General features: G+C 41.7%; 1 protein-coding gene across 4 annotated transcripts in view; it reads left to right on the forward strand.

The window, feature by feature from the left end:
• The first annotated feature begins 623 nt into the window (after window positions 1–623).
• LOC106575154 (glycogen synthase kinase-3 beta) overlaps window positions 624–22953 on the forward strand; it is a 65105-nt gene continuing 42775 nt past the window's right edge. For all 4 annotated transcript variants that reach the window (XM_045698784.2, XM_045698786.2, XM_045698785.2 and 1 more), the window contains exon 1: window positions 624–1543. In XM_045698784.2, coding sequence (XP_045554740.1) covers window positions 1456–1543 — 88 coding nt within the window. In that variant the 5' untranslated portion in view covers window positions 624–1455. The remainder of the gene's footprint in view (window positions 1544–22953) is intronic.

Genomic DNA, 22953 nt, shown 5'->3' on the forward strand with positions numbered 1-22953 from the left:
AGTGGCGCTGTTTCTCGCTTGGATGCTTTCTCCTGTGAGAATCAAGACACTAGCGAATTGCCGGAAAATTGTTAAAAGAGAGAGAGAGACGAAAGAGAATGTTTCAAATGTTTTACTTGTCAAATATTTGGCAAAGCCTGGCTTTCCTTGGCACCCATGAACATACGTTACTGCACCATTATGTGGTTATGTCGAAGTACCTTTTATTTTTCTTGACAATAGCGGCAGTTGACTACAGACATCAACGCGCTCATTGGGCTTGAGGTCTCTACACACATTTCGTATGGATTCGCTTTGGATTGGTCGACGTGACCCCCCTCGCGTCTGCCTGAGCGTGCACAATTCGATATTCCCGTAGTTTAAGATTTGCGTAGAGGTTTGTCCCTAGTTACCATAGCCACAAAGTCATACACCCCGCCCATTTCTAAAATGTGTTTTCTTAAAATGTGTTTTTAATCCCAACCCCACTGCTAACCATGGCCTTAAATTAAATTAAGACCAAAAATGTATGTTTTATTTTCATGAACGCTTACAATATAGGCACTTTGACTTTGTAGCTGGGCTATCTAGTGGAAATTGTGAAAGAGGTTCACCCACTCAATAGTTTACGTAGTTTGCGTTGCTTTAGTCGTAGTCTGACAAAGAGAACTAGCAGACAGAGAAAGAAGGAATCAAAAGAGAATTTCACATTTAGTGGAGCTGTAGCATGACTATTTTCAACAAATAAATACATTTGGAATAGTCTTTCACGTCGTCGTCAGCCAGCAGGGACTATCGACAATTGCTTCTGTGTTTATGGGGGCGAAGTTGTCAAAGAAACGTCGGTGCGTTTCTTTCGGCCTGAAATCGGGAATTTTGTTCATTTGTGTCCGATTTGAATGTTGGTCGGTCTGAAACTGGGAGCCGCCATGGCTGGTGCTGTCGGATCCTTTAGTGTCAATACAAGAATATGAAGATTAGCTATTGGACCTGATATTGTTTTATTTTGAGAATCATTCAACGTAAGCAGACTTGTCGTTCATGCCATTGTAGGCAGCCTATTCCTCTTTACCGCGGTGTTTTTTTAAAATGTACTGGCAACTTTGAGAGGCCCAATTTATGAGACACCTGGCTCAGGCAGTTATTTTATAGAATGCCTTTATAACGTTAGCCTAGGTAAGTGAAAGGAACCTACGAAATAAAAGGGATGACAGATTATTGCTGAATGTGGCTGGACGACAGCTCGAGACCAGACACAGCTGACCGGTTCGACATTAGTTTGCTAACTAGCTGGCTGGCTAGCTCGTGCTAGAACGATATAAGAAGAAGCGGACCTCTTATCGTGGAATTAGCTACCACTTTTCTTTTACAATTTATAAAAACAACGCATTCTACAGAGGACAGTCAAAAGACTAATAGTACTGGGGAAAAGTACGATTCGACTGAAGACGAAGCAGGGATATCTTGGATTGGAATATGTCGGGTCGGCCCAGAACCACCTCATTCGCAGAGAGCTGCAAAGCAGTGCCGCAGCCCTCAGCATTTGGCAGTATGAAAGTCAGCAGTAAGTATGGCCATAGAGCTAACATTTTCTTTGTGCTTTTTTTGTCATAATACTCTGCTGCTGCTGTTATGATACAAGGGCAAATATTTCTCTCTTGGAGTGGATTAGGCCTAGCCTAATTCACATTCAATACTGAAATGCCATATGGGTCCATACCTAGAATAACCCCATATTTTCTGTCAGTAACGTTACTCTCCCATTCACTGTCCTGGGCATTAGCTTAGTTAACCGCTGTCACCTAGACCCAACTAGTGCGTTTAGAGCCACCGTCTGGTATTTTACATGATGTTATTAGCATATGTCTGGGATTATTGAGAAACGTGATCATACAAAATGTAAATGGATGGTAAGATACCATTGGAGCTTTCCAAATGATCACTGATGATATTATTATCGACCATAAAATAGCCTAAATGCAAAAGTATCTTTGCTTGTAGTGTTCCATGTGTAAGCTAGTCAAAATGTCTCTGGCAGGAGGAGTGATCACTGCATTTGAGCCATCCCTCTAGTCTAGACTCTAGAGATTGACCCTTTGATTTTTGGGAGTACTGAAACAATGGATTGGTGAAAGAGCTGATAGGGCATGCCTAGAGGTACACTGTCATGTCCGCTCCTCTCGTTCCCCACCCTGCAGCTCTGAGGCAGGCAGTCAGACAGACCAGGGGTAGTGTTGATCGAGCACTCTCGGATATCGAGCAGGGGTAGGTTAGACATGGCTGGTCAGATGAAGCATTGGGGCTGCAGAATGAATCCAGACCAGTGGACTAAAGAGGTGACTGTCCACTGGATTGGAGAGCCTGCAGGTCGGTTTTGCTATTCTGTTGGGTCAGGTGTGACCCGCAGTATCTGACCATTGGTCTTTGACAAAGAGTTTGTGAAAAGTGGGATAAAAACCTAAAACGTTGCTTAACTTTTCCATAGGATTCCATTGTAGCTCCATGTCATTATACTCAAATCTAATGCCAATATAAAATTGCTTGGTTCATCAAAAGAATAACTGTCACATAGGAGCATCAGCCTTTCACTAAATTCATTCATATTAATCTAAATTCTCTCTGTACTGGATGCTTTGGCTTCATAGGTCTACTTCTAGTAAAGCTTGAACATCTGGTAAATGAGGCTAGTTCTGACTACTACTACTATTGGAGCTTCACACACAGCCAGCCAGGTCACACAGCTAGCTCATCAGCACTTTGTTCAGCTCAATAATTGACAAGTTGCTCAGCGGATGGAGTGCTGATGGCCCCTGCTCTGCCGTGCAGCATCAGCAAACCCCAGGCAATGGGGGTAGCACCGGGACTTTCTGATTGGTCCGCAGCATCTGGTGTCTGCCTACGTCTCTGAAGGTATCTATGGTTGGTCATATGACTCCACACAGTCAGTCCTCCTGACCTACTAGTGCTTTTTAAAATGTCTGTCTACTGAGAAGCCTGGTCAACCCTTGGAGAGCAAATAACATTATAAATAGACCAAAACCAAGTTCCCATCTTTGGAGAGTCATCCTGTTTATGTGTGCACATAAGATGACAGTGGGCTGTGCTCTTTTCTCACACATCAGTGAAGTCTTACATGTAGGGTTGCACATTTTGGGGAATATTCAGAGGAGGAAACTTTCCATAGGAATTAACAAAAATATATGGGAATTAATGGAAATATATGCATATTAACTTCTCTGGGCTAGGTGGGACGTGACCGTCCCACCTGCGGGACACACTATTCAACAGCCAGTGAAATAGCATGGCGCGAAATGCAAAACAGCAAAAATCTCATAAATTCATTTTCTCAAACAATCAACTATTTTACACCATTTTAAAGAAACTTCTCGTTAATCTAACCACATTGTCTGATTTCAAAAAGGCTTTACAGCAAAAGCATAAAATTAGATTATGTTAGGACATAAACTTCACAAGAAAAACCACAGCCATTTTCCAAGCAAGGACATGCATCACAAAAACCAAAAATACAGCTAAAATATTCACTAACCTTTGATGATCTTCATCAGATGGCACTCATAGGACTTCATGTTACACAATACATGTATGTTTTGCTCAATGAAGTTCCTATTTATAACCAAAAACCCAATTTTTCATTGGGGCGTGATGTTCAGAAAATGTATTCCCACCAAAACATCCGGTGAATGTGCACATCAATTTACAAAAATACTCATCATAAACGCTGATAAAATTTACAACAGTTATTGAAAGAATTATAGATATACTTTTCCTTAATACAACCGCTGTGTCAGATTTTAAAATAGCTTTACGGAGAAAGCACATTTTTCAATATTCTGAGTACATACCTCGCCATCAAAGCAAGCTATACAGATACCCGCCAAGTTCTGGGGTCAACTAAACTCAGAATTAGTATTATAAATATTCTCTTACCTTTGCTGATCTTTGTCATAATGCACTCCCAGGACTCCTACTTCCACAAGAAATGTTATTTTTGTTGGAAATACTCCATATTTATGTCCAAATACCTCCGTTTTGTTTGTTCGTGAGTTCGGATCACTATCCAAAGGCATAACGCCCGAGCGTAAATCCAGACACGAAAAGTCAAATAGTTCCATTACCATTCTTAGAAACATGTCAAACGTTGTTTACAATCAATCCTTAGGGTCTTTTTAAACATAAAACGTCGATAATATTCCAACCGGACAATAGCGTATTCATTACAGAGGAAAAAGGAGGGGTGCGCTGGCGGGCTCGCGCATCACCAAGTCCTTTGTCCTCAGGCAGTCCACTCATTGACTGTGCTCCTATTTTCTGCCCAGTAACAGGAGAAGGATGAAACACGTTTCTAAAGGCTGTTGACAGCCAATGGAAGCCTTAGGAAGTGCAACGTGACCCCACAGACACTGTAGTTTCGATAGGGATTCAAAAGAACTACAATTCACAGATTTCCCACTTCCTGGTTGGATTTTTCTCAGGTTTTTGCCTGCCATATGAGTTCTGTTATACTCACAGACATCATTCAAACAGTTTTAGAAACTTCAGAGTGTTTTCTATCCAAATCTACTAATAATATGCAAATATTTGACTCTGGGCCCGAGTATTAGGCAGTTTACTCTGGGCACGCTTTTCATCCAAAAACATGAAAATACTGCCCCCTATACCTTAAAAAGTTAATACCAATTAAATGTAGATGTTTTTTGCATTGGATATATTTACCATATATGGAGACAGAAACATAAACCTTTTACCTTATCATAAGTAGACATAATTGCAAATGATTAAATCCTTCCAATATAAATAAGAAAACAATTTAGTTATGAATTGAACTTTAATTAAATGAGTTGACTCTTCACATGGGATGATTTCACTGAACAACAAAATAAAGGGAATATTGAATGATGTCCAATGATCCATCGCATCTCCCAAAAACATTTTCAAAATACATCTGTGAAATGATAGTTTAGAAACTAAAGCTTTGGTTGTCTTCCTCTCATGCTTCCATGTCTTCTCCCTGAGGTAGATTGCTGCTATAACTTGATGACCCTTCACATACCTAACCATTTCCTTGGCTCCCTTGTAGAGTGTAAACATTGTTTTCAGTGCCATGATGTCCTTGAGGAGCAGATTCAATGCATAAGCAGCACAGCCAATGGGTGTGATGTGGGTGAACCAGTTGCATACACAGCTCGAGCAAGACATTCATCAGCATTTCTCTGACTACGTTCCTCCATTGAGTCAAAAGAACTTCTGATTCCAGGAGGACCATGAGCTGTTGCTCTCGATAAGGTGTCTGATTCATCATTTTCACCTCGAATATAAGTCGAGGGACTTTTGTAAGAGGTTGCTTGTTGTGAGCGCTGAGGGAACTTTATGCACTTGGCCAGATGATTCTGCATCTTTGTTGCATTCTTCACATATGATTTGGCACAGTATTTGCAAATGTACACAGCTTTTCCTTCTACATTAGCTGCAGTGAAATGTCTCCACACATCAGATAGTGCCCGTGGCATTTTCCTGTAAAGATTATGAAAAAATGAGTAAAAAAACCCCCCAAATACAATTCCATGTACAGATAAATAGTTAAGCAGTTAGATTAAACAAGTCCTTTGTAAAATACATGTTTTAAAATGAAATATGTATGGAAACAGGTGAATTAACACACCCCAGTTAGCAAGCTCAAGCAAGCTAAAACCCACATGGTAGTAAAAACTAACTAGCAGAAATTAAGTTAGAAATGATTTAAACACATTTTGCTCTAGGCTAGTATTTACTAGTTAACAAAAAATAATTTATGTCATATAAAATATATTCACCCCACCCAGTATTGTAATCAAAACTTACCAGAAAGCATGTAGTCCTTGGCTCAGACAGTGTAGTAGTGCGGGCTCAATAGCATCTCATTAGTGTGCAAGATCTTGAGAATCAGCTGTACATGTGATTGAAGAGTGCACTGTACATGTGATGGAAGAATGCACTGTGCGTGCAGAGGGTTGCAATTCTATTGAATTGGGGATAGTTTAACCAAAATATGCCACAAGACCTTATGTGTATCCCACAAAAAAGGTTCACTGTTATAAGCTAACTTTTTTGATGAATTTTAAGCAAATTTCCCAAGATTCCCGGGCTTAACGTCCCATGGAAAATTTCCGTATCAGTTCTGACCCTTTTGCATCCCTACTTACAGTGCTTGACAAACTTTTTAGCTACTTGTCTTAGGACTTAAAAAAAAAAAAATTTACTTGTCCAAAAGCTCAAGTCTCTTGTCCACTTTAGATTTTTTTACCATAGAGAATCAGACAAAAATGTTGGCAACACTCTGCCTATTGGCTGTTTTTTTTTTTTTTTTTAGGCTCTCCTGGAGGATGGTTGGCCACCCTTGGTAGCCTATAAAATATTGCAACATTGCAATTACAACCAAATACTTAAGTCTTTATAAAATAATTCCCTCCAGGGCTCGAAATTAAGGGCGTCCAATGAGGCTGGTGCAGCAGGTCAGACCGTTTAGCTTAAAATGTTGATAAGTTTTTATTACTTCACATTATAAGCTCAACAATGCGCACATGGCTGTAGGCTATGCGTGAATGTTACAAAATGCAATAAGGGGGAAAGCACTGTTTCAAAAGCACAATGCACGCACAATCTGTTTAAAGTGACAGAGATGAAATATCATTTTTTGTGTGTGTGATTTATAGTTATTTAAAAATATATATTTAAAAAATGACTTATCCATTCAAATAACTTAAATCTATATTTTTCTTGTCCACTATTTTTTGTTGTTCTTGTCCTGGACAAGAGGACAATCGTTAATGTCGCGCTAGGCCTTGGTGTTTGTTTGCTTGCTTGCAGATGAACAAATTTAAAGAACCTGGACAAAGATGTTGGGAAATAGCTCACCATAGCCCCCGTTTGTATTCGGAGAAGGCTTCGCCCCATAGTGGTGTATTACATAGTCTATTGTGTACTAGCCATCGCAGAAAAGGAAACCTGGACCAAGGAGGAAATGGCAATGGGGATCTGGAGAAGAAAGCATCAGATGTAATGTCGAGCTGGGGAGAGGTGGAGAAGGAGGATGTGAAGGCTGAGTATGTGAGAATGGACAAATGACTGGGTGGTATGCGGGTGGGTGAGGTGGCGCATGGATCAGAAGACTGTTAATTAGACGTGTTCTCCATCATTTACAAGGGACACGTTCAGTAGGCAACAAACGGTTGAAAATGGAGTAAACTCTAATCTTGGCAGCAGGTAGCCTAGCACTTAAGAGTGTTGGGCCAGTATCCGAAAGGTCGCTGGTTGTAATCAGCCCTTGAGCAAGGCAGTTAACCCTCAACAACAACTGCTCCCCAGGCGACAATAACGAGGATGTCGATTTAAGGCAGCCCCCCTCACCTCTCTGATTCAGAGGGGTTGGAGTAAATGCGGAAGACACATTTTTGTTGAATGCTTTGTTCAACTGACTAGGTATCCCCTTTCCCTAAAGCGGGAGGAACTTCCTGCACCTGTCCAATTAGAAATGTAAATGTTAATTTGTTTGCTATGGGGTGTCCTACTGAACATTATACATGGTAATGACTGTCCGATGACATGCCTTGGGCTGCGTTTACTCAGGCAGAACATTTCTGATATTTTTTTCACTAATTAGTCAGCTCTGAAAAATAGCTCACTTGAAAAGACCTGATGTGATTGGTCAAAGGACCAATTTAGTGTGAAAATTTTAGATCAGAATTGGACTGCCTGTGTAAACGCAGCCTTGGTGTTAAAACAGCTGATAAAGAACCCTTATTGACTTAGGAGTCTACTAAACATACGTTTAAAGTCCTCATCTGCTTGGATCATATGGGAAGACCAAAGTCCACCACATTTTCAAAAATAGCCTTTTTATGGTTTGTTCAAGTCATCGTATATTATTTACACCCGTAGCTCCGACTCACTCCCCTCTGAATGGATTACATTTGCTGTTTGTTCTCAGCAGGCTTACTACAGCCCGACTGTCACGAACATGCCAAGGGCCTTGTGACCAGTTCAGTGGGTTTGTGCGTCTCCTCTGGTGTCCTGTTTCCTTCCTGTTGCTGAGCTACTGCTGCTCCGGCGTCAGAGCTTCTCCCCGTGGCCTTTGGGATTAACCCAGCTGTTAACATGTTGGGGATAGGGGGCAGTATTTGCACGGCCGGATAAAACATTTACCAGATTTAATCTGGTTACTACTCCTGCCCAGTAACTAGAATATGCATATAATTGTTTGATTTGGATAGAAAACACCCTAAAGTTTCTAAAACTGTTTGAATGTTGTCTGTGAGTATAACAGAACTCATATGGCAGGCCAAAACCTAAGAAGATTCCAAACAGGAAGTGCCCTCTCTGACCATTTCTTGGCCTTCTTTGTCATCTCTATCCAAAACAAAGGATCTCTGCTGTAACGTGACATATTCTAAGGCTCCCATAGGCTCTCAGAAGGCGCCAGAACATTGAATCATGACTGCAGTTACTGGCTGAAGAACAGTAGCGCATTTGGTAAGTGGTCGATCTGAGAACAATGAGACGGCTGCGCGCGTGCACGTGAAGAGTCCATTTTCTTCTTTGAGTCTTTGAACGGAAAGGACGTCTCCCGGTCAGAATATTATCGCTATTTTACGAGAAAAATCGCATAAAAATTGATTTTAAACAGCGTTTGACATGCTTCGAAGTACGGTAATGGAATATTTAGAGTTTTTTTTGTCACGATACACGCCGGGCGCGTCACCCTTTGTTACCCTTCGGATAGTGTCTTGAACGCACAAACAAAACGCCGCTATTTGGATATAACTATGGATTATTTGTAACCAAACCAATATTTGTTATTGAAGTAAAAGTCCTGGGAGTGCATTCTGACGAAGAACAGCAAAGGTAATCCAATTTTTCTTATAGTAAATCTGAGTTTGGTGAGTACCAAACTTGGTGGGTGTCAAAATAGCCCGGCCATCACAGGCTAGCTATCTACTCAGAATATTGCAAAATGTGCTTTCACCGAAAAGCTATTTTAAAATCGGACACCGCGATTGCATAAAGGAGTTCTGTATCTATAATTCTTAAAATAATTGTTATGTTTTTTGTGAACGTTTATCGTGAGTAATTTAGTAAATTCACCGGAAGTGTTCGGTGGGAATGCTAGTCACATGCTAGTCACATGCTAATGTAAAAAGCTGGTTTTTAATATAAATATGAACTTGATTGAACAAAACATGCATGTATTGTATAACATAATGTCCTAGGAGTGTCATCTGATGACGATCATCAAAGGTTAGTGCTGTGGTTTTGGTTTTTGTGACATTATATGCTAGCTTGAAAAATGGGTGTCTGGTTATTTCTGGCTGGGTACTCTGCTGACATAATCTAATGTTTTGCTTTCGTTGTAAAGCCTTTTTGAAATCGGACAGTGTGGTTAGATAAAGGAGAGTCTTATCTTTCAAATGGTGTAAAATAGTCATATGTTTGAGAAATTGAAGTAATAGCATTTCTAAGGTATTTGAATATCGCGCCACGGGATTCCACTGGCTGTTGAGTAGGTGGGACGCAAACGTCCCACCTAGCCCAGAGAGGTTAAGGAACCGCAAATTAATCAGGGTCCTTATTGGCGGTTGTGCCACCGGCATACATATATTTGACTCGTGCACATGATAGTCTTGACATCAGCTAATGTAGCCATAAGCAAAGTATAGCTGAGTATACACATTACACAATGTCAAAGAAAAGGGTTTGGGAGGTTTTGGGGGAGCAGTTACTGCATTACATCCCACAGGTGTTAACCTCTCTGGCGCAGGTGGGACGAATTCGTCCCACCTACGTAACAGCCACCTGAATTCAGTGGCGCGATTTTTGAATCGTTTGAAATACTATTACTTCAATTTCTCAAACAAATGACTATTTTACAGATATTAAAAAGACAAGACTCTCCTTAATCTAACCACACTGTCCGATTTCAAAAAGGCTTTACAACGAAAGCAAAACATTAGATTATGTCAGGAGAGTGCCCAGCCAGAAATAATCAGACACCCATTTTTCAAGCTAGCATATAATGTCACAAAAACCCAAACCACAGCTAAATACAGCACTAACCTTTTATGATCTTCATCAGATGACACACCTAGGACATTATGTTATACAATACATGCATGTCTGTTCAATCAAGTTCATATTTATATCAAAAAACAGCTTTTTACATTAGCATGTGACGTTCAGAAAAAGCATACCCCCCGCAAACTTCCGGGGAATTTACTAACAGTTTGCTAAATTACTCACGATAAACGTTCACAAAAAGCATAACAATTATTTTAAGAATTATAGATACATTACTCCTCTATGCACTCGATATGTCCGATTTTAAAATAGCTTTTCGGATGAAGCACATTTTGTAATATTCTAAGTACATAGCCCAGCCATCACGGCTAGCTATTTAGACACCCGGCAAGATTAGCCTTCACCAAAATCATATTTCCTATAAGAAAAATGTTCTTACCTTTCCTGTTCTTCGTCAGAATGCACTCCCAGGACTTCTACTTCAATAACAAATGTAGGTTTGGTCCCAAATAATCCATCGTTATATCCAAATATCCTCTGTTTTGTTCGTGCGTTCTAGACACTATGCGAATGGTAAATAACGGTCGTGCGCATGGCGTGACAAAAAATGTCTAAATATTCCATTACCGTACTTCGAAGCATGTCAACCGCTGTTTAAAACCAATTTTTATGCCATTTATCTCGTAGAAAAGCGATAATATTCCGACCGGGAATCTGCAATGAGCCTAAACAGCCAAATGAAATTTCTCCATGGGGGCGAATCGTGCACGCGCCTCATTCAATGGTCCTCTGATCGGCCACTTGGAAAAGGGGATAATCTGTTTTTTCCAAAATTCTCAATACTGCCCCCTAGCCCAAACAGGTTAAGCCCTTGGTCTCATTGTGTGGGATATGTCTGTGTTTATTTCAAGGGATTGGCCTCACCTACAGGACAGTATTTTGGGCTGAGTGTGTGTATGTAGCAACAGTGAAGCATCCTCCGCTTATAACATTACACTTAGTGGCACGGGTGCTCTTTCCCTCCCTGTTGTGTTAAACTGCACCTTATCAGAGGGAATCACGTGCTGACTCACCGTGGCAGAGGCACTATGGCAACCTACAAACCAAGCAGTGTTAGGATACATCCTCACCTTGGTGTGGTTTATGTTGGAGAAGGAATGCCAATGTGCCAACACATTCTCATAAAAAAAAAAGAAGCTGAAATTCATAATTTCTATGAATTTCTGTCAGTATTGCTCATCAACATTCTGAATGAGGGCAAGAAAAAAGGCTGGTTCCACCCATCTAAACTGAGAAAAGTTTAGGGAATTGGATGCAAATAGCAATACTCTCTTTAAAAACAAAAAAGGTGGCTCTGTATGAAGGTTGTTCACAGCCTAGCTCTGTGTGTGTGTGTGTGTGTGTGTGTCAGAGAAAGGGTGGGTGGAAATGTGCCTGTGCTGTCACAGGCTCTGCTCTGACTCATCACATAGCAAAGCGCTGAGCAGGTATCAGGCTCCTCCTCACTCTGCTCACCTGGCTCTCCAAGGAACAGCCCTTGATCCAGAGGCCCTAATCAAACATGCTGGAGGGCAACGTTGAATACTCACACACGTCACTAACTTGTTTCAGTTCTTTTCACACACACACACACACACACACACACACACACCAGCTTTTGGCAGTATTGGGCTAAGACACAAAAACACAAGCCTTTCCTTTACAGGATTGCTCAAGCAAATCAAACCCTCATTGCATTCATCCCCTCGCTACATTGAAGTGAAACATCATTCCCTGTGGATAAGCTATCGTGTGCGATGGCCTTCACCTTCTCCCCAGTGCACTGCCATGCTGCAGTGTGTGCAGAAGGTAGCCCCTTGTAATATAACGGCTAACCGTATAGTGCTCAGGCCCTGCAGGCCTGCGCTCCTATCATAATCGCATTCTTCTGTGTGAACGCATCGGTCTCAGTCTGTCTGCTGAACGTGGCTGCTGGGAACGTGGCCCCAGTTCTGAAGAACTGGTATTAGCAGCAACATGATGCAGCTGCAAACCTAAAACAGCTTGTGGCTCGCTTGCTTAGCTACTCCGAGGAGTTTCCAAAGCAGCTGGCCAAGAACAAAAAAAGTATTTAGCTTTTATCCCCTGCCATTATAAAGATTCTTAAAATGCAATCTATACTGCAGTCAATGACAGTACTCTGTGTATGCAGGGTTGGGTAGGTTACTTTCTAAATGTAATCTGTTAGTTGCTAGTTACATGTCCAAAATTGTAATCAGTCATGTCATTTTTGGATTACCCAAACTCTGTAACGTAATCTGATCACTGTTACTTTTGGATTACTTTCCTTTAGGCATTTGAAGAAAACAAAAATGATCTATCAAACACATTTGGTGTGTCATCCTAGTGGTCTCTGACTTGGGCCTTATTTCAATGCTTAATGCATCCTTTCTGAATTTAATCCAAGAAGTAATCATCTAGTTTTTCAAAAGTGTCTGTAATCTGATTACAATATTTTAGCTGGTAACGGAACTGGTTAGTTGTTTCATAGTCAGATTACATGTAATCTTTTACTCCCCAACCCTGTGTTAGGCAGAAGACCGTTTTGATTGCGAAGCTTGTTTTCGAGAACTGAGTGACAACATGGCAGCTGTGTCTTTGAAACCAGATCTCTATCATTTCCAACCTAAGAGCATCATGTGTTGTCTGTGTCCGCTTGTTTGCGCCGCCTGCAACTCTGTGTGAATGGTTCTCTACTTGCATCCCTCCCTGTGTTCATTTGAAAATGTGCGTCTGGGTAGTGTATTGACTCAGTGTTGATAATGGTAGCCAGTGTGATGGTATGATGATGGTGTGAGTCAGCGTATAGAAGGAAATGAAAGGCTTTGATGTAGCTGTTGACGTTGGCTGATCCTCTGGCCCCTGTAGGGAAGGGAAATGGCTCATCACCAGCCACGCTCTGGAATGTGCGAGGAAAATGTAGGCATCTGTGCTCAGGACTCGGTACTACCAGGAACACATTACATGAGTACAGCAATCCAAGAGGTTTCGCATTACCTTTCCATTACACAACTCTGAAAAATGTCAAATTAAAAGTTGTAAGATGCCAGGCTTTCATGTGTAGTTCATAGCAGAATGTTGGGCATTCCATGGAAAGTGTATCGGTGACATAACAATTTCAAACTTAATATTTTCGTAGTATTAAACCCAGTGATAATTAATGGGGGATACAATTATTCTGAAGTTAACATAATAATGGCAAGAAAATCCTGTGACACTGAGACAGTCCTGTAACTGTCTTGACTGGCAATCAGGCAGTATCTCTGTCTCTGGACTTGAGACAGTCTAAACTAAGCCTTTCCAATCTAAGCCTTTAGGGTGTCCCACAACAAGGGTTGTAAACCTGTTGACAGAGCAATAATAATAAACCCTTGGATCAGAAATGGTACAGAGCAATAATACTATACCCTTCGATCAGAAATGGTACAGAGCTCTATCTGGTCAATTGTTTCCATGTTTTCTGTGCGGTTGACCCTCCATAACCCACATCCTAGCCCTGACTTAAATCCTTCCTCATACTAGGGGTAATTTCCTAGAAGGAAATAGGAAGCCGTCAGTGTTAGGGGATGTCCCCCCTCCTGCTATGCTAAGGCCAGTTAGTCAGTCCCCCGTAAGAATGGAGGGAGGGTTGGGCTGTCAGTAGACCATTGAACTAATGCATCCGGTCATGTGATCTGTAGGCTAGCCTAAGCTGTGTTTGAATACTCATACTAACTGTACTATTTGTGACGTGAATTGAGTATATGGTATGTTTATTGGTCATAGTATAGATATAGTTAGTATGCCAAAAGTTCCCGGATGACGTACTAAATTGGCCGAAATACGAAGTATACATGCAGTGGACACTTTCTGTGCTTTTAGGGCCCATAACACAATTCTTCCGAAAGTGGGCGTGGCTTCACAACCTTTTCAGATTTGAAGAAAATGTTGGAAAATAGGCAGCCGAAGTCCGACGAAAGCGGATCCAAATTCATTGCTTTAACTAACTATGCTGAGCAATGTAATAAAGTAATTACTTTTAAAATAAGTTATGTTACACGTTATGTTGGCTGAGAATTTGTTAGCTACGCCTTCCTTACGAACCGCATAGCATTGCAGCAGTAGGTACTGGTATGTTAGCTAGCTACCTAATGTTATTTGGCTAGTAATACATCGAACTTGCCAGGCAGTATTATTAACTAACTAACCAACGTTTATTGACTTGATTATTCACATCATTGTTAGCTAAGGGGTATAGTCATTGTTCATTCTGGCTATTTACTCCAATTTCAGAGCACTCTCGCGCAGAATAACTGATTAATTTATGAATGCTCAACACCCGTTGAATATGGCCGGTGTCGGCAAAAAAAGCGTAATTAAATTGTTGCCAGCAGCACAGTTGGTCACCAACGCTCTAGATAACATGAAAACAGCCTAACCAGCTCTGCTAGGGAGAGTAAAATGGTCAGTGAGGTGTTCTCTCATTAGTGTCTGGAAGTAGCTAGCCAACGTTAGCCAGTTAGCTTGGGTGCTTGACTGCCATTGAACGCTCGGATCAACCCTACTCCTCAACTGAAACGATACAGTTCATTTACTGTATACTAACATGAACTAATAGTATGTAGTATACAGCATGTTATTATGGGTATTCGAACACGGCTCTAGTCTTACTCCTGGCTCTCAGCTGTTGCAGTGACATACTGCACAGTAGACAAGTGATGGTATGGTGGTGACGACTGACTGGCTAAAGTGGATGGACAGACTGTCAGGGGCAGGTCCATAGAATATAATTACTCGATGGGATAAAGACCCATCAGACCAGGTCAATTTTGACTCAACACTCAGGCCCACCCATCGTAGAACATGACTTGAATAGGAATGTCTGTTCAAGTAATTGTATTTCTATGGAAGGAATCCAATTGGCCAGTCTATCAGACCCAATTTTTTTCATGCAGTGCTAAGCTGAGAGAGAGCAGCCAATGGATAGATGGACTAGAGGATTATTGCACAGCTGCCAAGGGCGTGATGCAGCGGTCAGGGTAGGGATTATCATTAAGGGCCTTTTGCTCTAATGTGCTTTGCTCTGTCTCTCCTTTCAGACCCAGGGATGAGTACGGGGAGGTGTTCGAGGATTTACCACAGGGAGAGGTGTTGAGGCCTACTCCCTGGTGTCGGGTTTCTCTTGACATTTCGAGGATAAACAATGGTCACTCACGGTTGACACTGTCAAACGCATTAGGATAATGAAAAGGCTTGTCCAATCTGTAATCTCTGATTGTCACGATGGTCACGATTTCTAACGTCAGTGATCACCATTATAATCGACATTGTCCTCATTACAATTCCATCCCCTGCAGTAGTAACATGGTGTCAGGCTTCCGGTTGGGTGCTTGCTCTCTTTGTGTGTGTTCAGAGGAGGAGGGGATGCCTAATTTGGCAGAACTCTCTGCTCTGTCCCTCCCTTCTCCATCAGGCTTTGGCAGCTCTGCATTTTGCTCCTCTTTCCTGCTACTCAGCAGAGAAAGGGAGGAAGTGTGTGACCTGGAGTGGCCCGACCCCCGAGACCAAATTCCCATATATTCTACCGCATTACGAGCTCAGTGGGTTCCTATAGAGATGCAGCGTGTTCAGACAGGATTGGCACATTGATAATGTGTATTTAACATTTTGTTCGACTAGTATTTCCTCTATCCCTTGACTTCTGACCCAGACGGTAGTAACGCTGGAGAGAGTGCAGAGTTCAGTGCTGGATCCCCCGACGTAGCTGTGTTGGACCTGTTGTGAAATTCTGCTGCTGCACTGTCTCATCCCTCGTCAGGCCTCTGCAGTAGCCAAGGCAGTAGTATCAGAGGTCAGGTGACCCTGTCACTGTTAGAGGGGCATTAGGGCACTCTGTGCGTGTGTGTGTGTGTGTGTGTACACCACAGCGATATGTAAGTGCTGGTTGTAAAACAGATTGCAGGGTGCTAAGAGGTCAGTGCTACACCAACACTCCTACAAGGTATAATCACTAGCATATAGGCCTAGAGCTAAATCTTTAAAGTATGGAGTGGCCATTTTTAAAGTGAATGGGGGGAAAAATCCCCCTCTATTTAACAAACCACCAAGCCAACTCGCCTATGTTCCTTACAAGATCTGGAATGATAAATGATCTCTAGTAAATTGTTGAGTGGCTGTCAGACCAGGGTCATGTTCATTAGGACTCGCAACTGAATGCTTTAAAACATTTTGCCAAGGAAAGCAATTAGGCTTTTTTTTCTTATTGAACACGTCTGTGTAGTCCCTCCTTGTTCCAGAGTGTTTCCTGTTTATTCCGTTTGGTGTCTAATGGATACCCAGGCCTAATATTTTCCAAACAAGTAATGGATTTTAAACTTGTCCGCGTGTCTTCCTTGCAAACAGTGGCGTAGAAAGGCTCAATAGTAATAATGGATCTTCTCCATTTCTCATGTTGCTAATTCCTATGCAGGGGGGACTCTGTGAAGTCACTCATGGACAGAGCTCCAGCTGTTCATGTGAGATCTGTTTTTTCCTTCATTATGTTTGAAGATCAAACTCCTTCAGCATATCATTAATTTTACGGAGTACTTCGCCACTGGTGTCTTTCATTCTCTTCATGCCAATTGGAATGTTGCCTGACTACTGATGGGGCATGCTGGTGGAGTTTGCTAGCAGTTTTAGGCTGTATAATGTCGTTTTGGCTTGTCAATTTCCAGAAACAGCATTGTGGTAGACTTCATCATGATGCAGTTCTTGGAGCGTTCAACCACATTTTAGTTCGTGGAAGAGTAGTTTGTACTTTTGTGATTGACAGGTCCGTGCACTGATATTGATAAAGCTTATAGTCAATCAATCAATCAATCAAATGTATTTATAAAGCCTTTTTTACATCAGCCGATGTCACAAAGTGCTATACAGAAACCCAACATAAAACCCTAAACAGCAAGCAAAGCAAATGTAGAAGCACGGTGGCTAGGAAAAACTCCCTAGAAAGGCAGGAACCTAGGACGAAACCTAGAGAGGAACCAGGCTCTGATGGGTGGCCAGTCCTCTTCTGGCTGTGCCGGGTTGAGATTGTAACAGTACGTGGCCAAGATGTTCAACCGTTCATAGTAGAGGTCGACCGATTATGATTTTTCAACGCCGATACCGATAATTGGAGGACCACAAAAAGGCCGATACCGATTAATTGGCCGATTTGGTGTATTGATTTTAAGAAAGGCATTGATGTTTATGGTTAGGTACAGTCGTGCAACGATTGTGCTTTTTTCGCAAATGCGCTTTTGTTAACCTCTCTGGGCTAGGTGGGACGCTTCCCACCTACTCAACAGCCAGTTGAATCCCGTGGCGCGTTATTCAAATACCTTAGAAATGCTATTACTTCAATTTCTCAAACATATGACTATTTTACAGCATTTTAAAGACAAGACTCTCGTTAATCTAACCACACTGTCCGATTTCAAAAAGGCTTTACAACGAAAGCAAAACATTAGATTATGTCAGCAGAGTACCCAGCCAGAAATAATCAGACACCCATTTTTCAAGCTAGCATATAATGTCACATAAACCCAAACCACAGCTAAATGCAGCACTAACCTTTGATGATCTTCATCAGATGACAATCTTAGGACATTATGTTATACAATACATGCATGTTTGTTCAATCAAGTTCATATTTATATCAAAAACCAGCTTTTTACATTAGCATGTGACTAGCATTCCCACCGAACACTTCCGGTGAATTTACTAAATTACTCACGATAAACGTTCACAAAAACATAACAATTATTTTAAGAATTATAGATACAGAACTCCTTTATGCAATCGCGGTGTCCGATTTTTAAAATAGCTTTTCGGTGAAAGCACATTTTGCAATATTCTAAGTAGATAGCCCGGCATCACAGGGCTAGCTATTTAGACACCCAGCAAGTTTAGCACTCACCAAAGTCAGATTTACTATAAGAAAAATGTTATTACCTTTGCTGTTCTTCGTCAGAATGCACTCCCAGGACTTCTACTTAAATAACAAATGTTGGTTTGGTCCCAAATTATCCATTGTTATATCCAAATAGCGGCGTTTTGTTCGTGCGTTCAAGACACTATCCGAAAGGGTAAATAAGGGTGACGAGCACGACGCGTTTCGTGACAAAAAATTCTAAATATTCCATTACCGTACTTCGAAGCATGTCAACCGCTGTTTAACCTCTATGGGCTAGGCGTGACGAATTCGTCCCACCTACGTAACAGCCAGTCTAATCCAGTGGCGCGATTTTTGAATCGTTTGAAATACTATTACTTCAATTTCTCAAACATATGACTATTTTACAGCTATTTAAAGACAAGACTCTCGTTTATCTAACCACACTGTCCGATTTCAAAAAGGCTTTACAACGAAAGCAAAACATTAGATGATGTCAGGAGAGTGCCCAGCCAGAAATAATCAGACACCCATTTTTCAAGCTAGCATATAATGTCACCAAAACCCAAACCACAGCTAAATGCAGCACTAACCTTTTATGATCTTCATCAGATGACACACCTAGGACATTATGTTATACAATACATGCATGTCTGTTCAATCAAGTTCATATTTATATCAAAAAACAGCTTTTTACATTAGCATGTGACGTTCAGAAAAAGCATACCCCCCGCAAACTTCCGGGGAATTTACTAACAGTTTGCTAAATTACTCACGATAAACGTTCACAAAAAGCATAACAATTATTTTAAGAATTATAGATACATTACTCCTCTATGCACTCGATATGTCCGATTTTAAAATAGCTTTTCGGATGAAGCACATTTTGCAATATTCTAAGTACATAGCCCAGCCATCACGGCTAGCTATTTAGACACCCTGCAAGATTAGCCTTCACCATAATAACATTTCCTATAAGAAAAATGTTCTTACCTTTCCTGTTCTTCGTCAGAATGCACGCCCAGGACTTCTACTTCAATAACAAATGTAGGTTTGGTCCCAAATAATCCATAGTTATATCCAAATAGCGTCGTTTTGTTCGTGCGTTCTAGACACTATACGAATGGTAATCCACGGTCGCGCGCATGGCGTGACAAAAAATGTCTAAATATTCCATTACCGTACTTCGAAGCATGTCAACCGCTGTTTAAAACCAATTTTTATGCCATTTATCTCGTAGAAAAGCGATAATATTCCGACCGGGAATCTGCAATAAACTAAACAGCCGAATTAAAATACTCCATGGGGGCTAATCGCGCACGCGCCTCATTCCATTGTCACCTAATGGGACACTTGGATAAGGTGATAATCTGTTTCCGCCTGAGGCTGCCTCGTCAACCTTCATGATTTTCCCGGGTCCTGAGAGCCTATTGGAGCCCTGGGAATTGTCACGTTACAGCTAAGATCCTTACTCTTCAATAAACAGATGCAAGACGCACGACTCCTTGTCAAACAGGCCACTTCATGCATGAAACCTTGTCAGGTTTTTGCCTGCCATAGGAGTTCTGTTATACTCACAGACACCATTCAAACAGTTTAAAAAACTTTAGGGTGTTTTCTATCCAAACCTGAACAATAATATGCATATTCTAGCTTCTGAGTTGGTGTAGGAGGCAGTTAAAAATGGGCACATATTTTTTCCAAAATTCTCAATACTGCCCCCTAGCCCAAACAGGTTAAAATCAATTTTTATGCCATTTTTCTCGTAAAACAGCGATAATATTCCGACCGGGAAATCGTTTTTTAATACAAAGAGAGTGAAAGTAAAAGCATGCTATCCCCTCATGCACGAGCCTCAGTCTGATGGCCCTCTGATAGAGCACTTGCCAAACGCGCTAATGTGTTTCAGCCTGGGGATGGAATTACATCGTTCAGCTTTTTCCCGCCTTCTGAGAGCCCATGGGAGCCGTAGGAAGTGTCACGTCATGCCAGAGATCCCCTGTTTTTGTTAGAGATGATCAAGGAGGGCAAGAAATGGTCAGACAGGCCACTTCCTGTAAGGAATCCTCTCAGGTTTTTGCCTGCCATATGAGTTCTGTTATACTCACAGACACCATTCAAACAGTTTTAGAAACTTTAGGGTGTTTTCTATCCAAAGCCAATAATTATATGCTTATTCTAGTTACTGGGCAGGAGTAGTAACCAGATTAAATCGGTTACGTTTTTTATCCGGCCGTGCAAATACTGCCCCCTATCCCCAACATGTTAAATCATCCCCCGTTTGGCGAAGTTGGCTCTTTGTTAGGAAGAAATAGTCTTCACACAGTTCGCAACGAGCCAGGCGGCCCAAACTGCTGCATATACCCTGACTCTGTTGCAGAGGTGACACATTTTCCCTAGTTAAAAGAAATTCATGTGAGCAGGTAATATTAACTAAATATGCAGGTTTAAAAATATATACTTGTGTATTGATTTTAAGAAAGATATTGATGTTTATGGTTAGGTACACGTTGGAGCAACGACAGTCCTTTTTCACGAATGCGCACTGCATCGATTATATGCAACGCAGGACAGGCTAGATAAACTAGTAATATCATCAACCATGTGTAGTTAACTAGTGAATATGATTGATTGTTTTTTATAAGATACGTTTAATGCTAGCTAGCAACTTACCTTGGTTTCTTACTGCATTCGCGTAACAGGCAGGCTCCTCGTGGAGTGCAATGTAAAGCAGGTGGTTAGAGCGTTGGACTAGTTAACCGTAAGGTTGCAAGATTGAATCCCCAAGCTGACAAGGTTAAAATCTGTCGTTCTGCCCCTGAACAAGGCAGTTAACCCACCGTTCCTAGGCCATCATTGAAAATAAGAATGTGTTCTTAACTGACTTGCCTAGTTAAAAAATATTATAAAAAAAATAAAATAATAATAAATAAAATCGGCAAATCGGTGGCCAAAAATACCGATTTACCGATTGTTATGAAAACTTGAAATTGGCCCTAATTAATCGGTCATTCCGATTAATCGGTCGACCTCTAGTTCATTGATGACCAGCAAGGTCTAGTAATAATCATAATCATCATCACAGTGGTTTTAGAGGGTGCAACAGGTCAGCGACTCGGGAGTAAATGTCAGTTGGCTTTTCATAGCCGAGCATTCAGAGGTCGAGACAGCAGGTGCGGTAGAAAGAGCTTGTCGAAAATAGCAGGTCCAGGACTTGGTAGCACGTCCGGTGAACAGTTCAGGGTTCCATAGCCACAGGCAGAATACTGGAGCAGCAGCACGACCAGGTGGACTGGGGACAGCAAGGAGTTATCAGGCCAGGTAGTCCTGAGGCATGGATCCAGGGCTCAGGTTCTCTGGGAGGGAGAGTGAGAGAATTAGAGGTAGCATACTTAAATTCACACAGGACACTGGATAAGACAGGAGAAATACTCCAGACATAACAGACTGACCCTAATCTCCCGACATACAAACTATTGCAGCGTAAGTACTGGAGGCTGAGACAGGAGGGGTCGGGAGACACTGTGGCCCCTTCTGACGGTACCCCTGGACAGTGCCAACCAGGCAGTATATAACCCCACCCACTTTGCCAAAGCACAGCTCCCACACCACTAGAGGGATATCTTCAAACCATCAACTTACTACCCTGAGACAAGGCAGAGTATAGCCCACGACGATCTCCCCCCCCCCCCCCCCCGGCACGAACCTGAGGGGGGCGCTAAACCCGGACGGGAAGATCACGTCAGTGGCTCAACCCACTCAAGTGACGCACCCCTCCTAAGGACGGGATGGAAGAGCACCAGTAGCCAGTGACTCAGCCCTTAGTAATAGGTTTAGAGGCAGAGAATCCTGGTGGAGAGAGGGGAGCCGGCCAGGCAGAGACAGCAAGGGTGGTTCGTTGCTCCAGTTCCTTTTCATTCACCTTCACACCCCTGGGCCAGACTACACTCAATCATAGGACCTACTGAAGAGATGAGTCTTCAATAAAGACTCTCACTGGATAGGCAGACCATTTCATAAATATGGAGCTCTATAGGAGAAAGCCCTGCCTCCAGCTGTTTGCTTAGAAATTCTAAGAACAATAAGGAGACCTTCGTCTTGTGACTGTAGCGTACGTGTAGGTATGTATGGCTGGACCAAATCGGAGAGATGGGTAGGAGCAAGTCCATGTAATGCTTTGTAGGTTAGCAGTAAAACCTTGAAATCAGCCCTAGCCTTTTTTATTTATTTATTTATTTTATTTAACCTTTATTTAACTAGGCAAGTCGGTTAAGAACATTCTTATTTACAATGACGGCCTACCAAAAGGGAAAAGGCCTCCTGCGGGGACGGGGGCCTGGGATATAAAAATAAATAAATACAATATAAATATAGGACAAAACACACATCACAACAGGAGAGACACAACACTACATAAAGAGACAGGAAGCCAGTGTAGTGAGGCTAGCACTGGAGTAATGTGATATGATTTTTTTAGTCCTAGTCAAGATTCTAGCAGCCGTGTTTAACACTACCTGAAGTTTATTTAGTGCTTTAGCCGGAAAGTAGAGCATTGCAGTAGTCTAATCTAGAAGTGACAAAAGCATGGATTAACTTTTCTGCATAATTTTTGGACAAAGTTTCAGATTTTTGCAATGTTACGAAGATGGGGAAAAAAAGCTGTCCTTGAAATAGTCTTGATATGTTCGTCAATATAAAGTTCAGGGTCCAGAGTAACGCCGAGGTCCTTCAGTTTTATTTGAGACGACTGTACAACCATCAAGATTAATTGTCAGATCCAACAGAAGATCTCTTTGTTTCTTGGGACCTAGAACTAGCATCTCTGTTTTGTCCAAGTTTAAAAGTTTAAAAAACATCCGCCATCCCCTTCCTTATGGCTGAAACACAGGCTTCCAGGGAGGGCAATTTTGGGGCTTCACCATGTTTCATTGAAATGTACAGCTGTGTATTGTCCGCATAGCAGTGAAAGT

Source organism: Salmo salar, chromosome 17, assembly GCF_965601325.2.
Source record: "Salmo salar chromosome 17, fSalSal1, whole genome shotgun sequence".
NCBI classification, from domain to species: Eukaryota; Metazoa; Chordata; class Actinopteri; order Salmoniformes; family Salmonidae; genus Salmo; species Salmo salar.